Raw genomic sequence first — 1,192 nt, 5'->3', positions numbered from 1 at the left:
ACTATTTTGTCTGCAGGCAGGCTTCAGTGTATTAAATTCTAAACAAAGGTGCCATTCATGTAAGAACCGCCACTGTAGGGAACCTAAAACCAGTTTCTATGAGAAAACAAGATCGTTCTGCTCCTGTTTGCATCTCAGCTTCCATAAATACGGTCTGTAGTGTCTTAGCTCTCAAGCTGTTGTCAAATGTTAAACTCCAAATAGTTCTTTTAATCTAACATCAATCGCATGGGTAGGATTGGACTTTTATATGAGATACAAAAACGGTGATGGGGTGATTGGTCAATGGTAGCAACAGGGCAGGGCTTTTCTAGAATAAGCATGAACTGATCCCAGAGGGACCCTTAGTGGCAGTTTGAGGGAGAGTGGCTGGAAATGTAAGGCACAGAAAGTTTCAGCTGGAGCGTCGTCTCCCTACATCTCATCAGGGGATCAACCTGGGGCAAAAAGAATCTTTTGGCTCCTACTATCTTCGCTCCTCCTCTGTAGTTTAACAAACTCTAACAAAGGAAAGTCTAAGCCCAGTGTCTCCATGTGTGCTGAGTTTGGACGGATCATGGATGACGTGTTGAGCAGAGAAAGGATGGTCCCTAAAGGCGGGTGAAAGGACCGACGTGCAGAGGCCCCCTCAGCTTCGGAGACGAGCAGGAGTTGGTGGTAAAGAGAGAAGAAGGGGAGGAGGAGTAAGGCGACGAAGAAGCAGACGAAGAGTCGCTGTTGAGGGTGAAGACACTGGAGATGGCCACATCGATGATCCCTTGACATAATTCTGGGTAGAGTTTCCTGAAGGAGGCAAAGGTAAACAGAACAATTAAAATAACCTAAAAGACCCGTTAGCTCTTAATAACAAGATAAGAAAAAGATGACGCTCATAGTTACTGACTGAGCACAGGCTGGAGCGCCGTTGATCTCAATGAGCCACACTTTGAAGTTTTCATCCACCATGAAGTCAAATCCAAAGAGCTGGAAGCTCTGGTAGGAGAGGTGCTTGGTGCTGATGGCCGCCTCGATGCATGACAGACAGCTCCTGAAGCAACACAAACCAAACTCCTTCATCAATAACTACATGCTGATCGCAGCAACACTGAATGAGACTGACTAGTTCCATCCAGGGTTCCTACAGGTCCTTAAAAAGTCTTAAAAGGCATTGAATTCTTCAAAATAAAACTAAGACCTTAATTGGTATTAAAAT

General features: G+C 45.0%; 1 protein-coding gene across 1 annotated transcript in view; it reads right to left on the bottom strand.

Moving 5' to 3' along the window:
* Positions 1-6: 6 nt before the first annotated feature.
* ttl (tubulin tyrosine ligase) overlaps positions 7-1,192 on the bottom strand; it is a 7,025-nt gene continuing 5,839 nt past the window's right edge. Inside the window, exons 6-7 of the mRNA XM_015380115.1 lie at positions 884-1,027; positions 7-783 (exon numbers count right to left, since the gene is read on the bottom strand). Of these exons, the coding sequence (XP_015235601.1) occupies positions 591-783; positions 884-1,027 (337 nt within the window). The 3' untranslated portion in view covers positions 7-590. The remainder of the gene's footprint in view (positions 784-883; positions 1,028-1,192) is intronic.

This window comes from Cyprinodon variegatus, unplaced genomic scaffold (genome assembly GCF_000732505.1).
Source record: "Cyprinodon variegatus isolate N-32 unplaced genomic scaffold, C_variegatus-1.0 Scaffold11, whole genome shotgun sequence".
Classification (NCBI taxonomy): Eukaryota; Metazoa; Chordata; class Actinopteri; order Cyprinodontiformes; family Cyprinodontidae; genus Cyprinodon; species Cyprinodon variegatus.
Note: the sequence above shows the minus strand (reverse complement) of the source record. Positions and strands in the feature narration are given on the sequence as shown.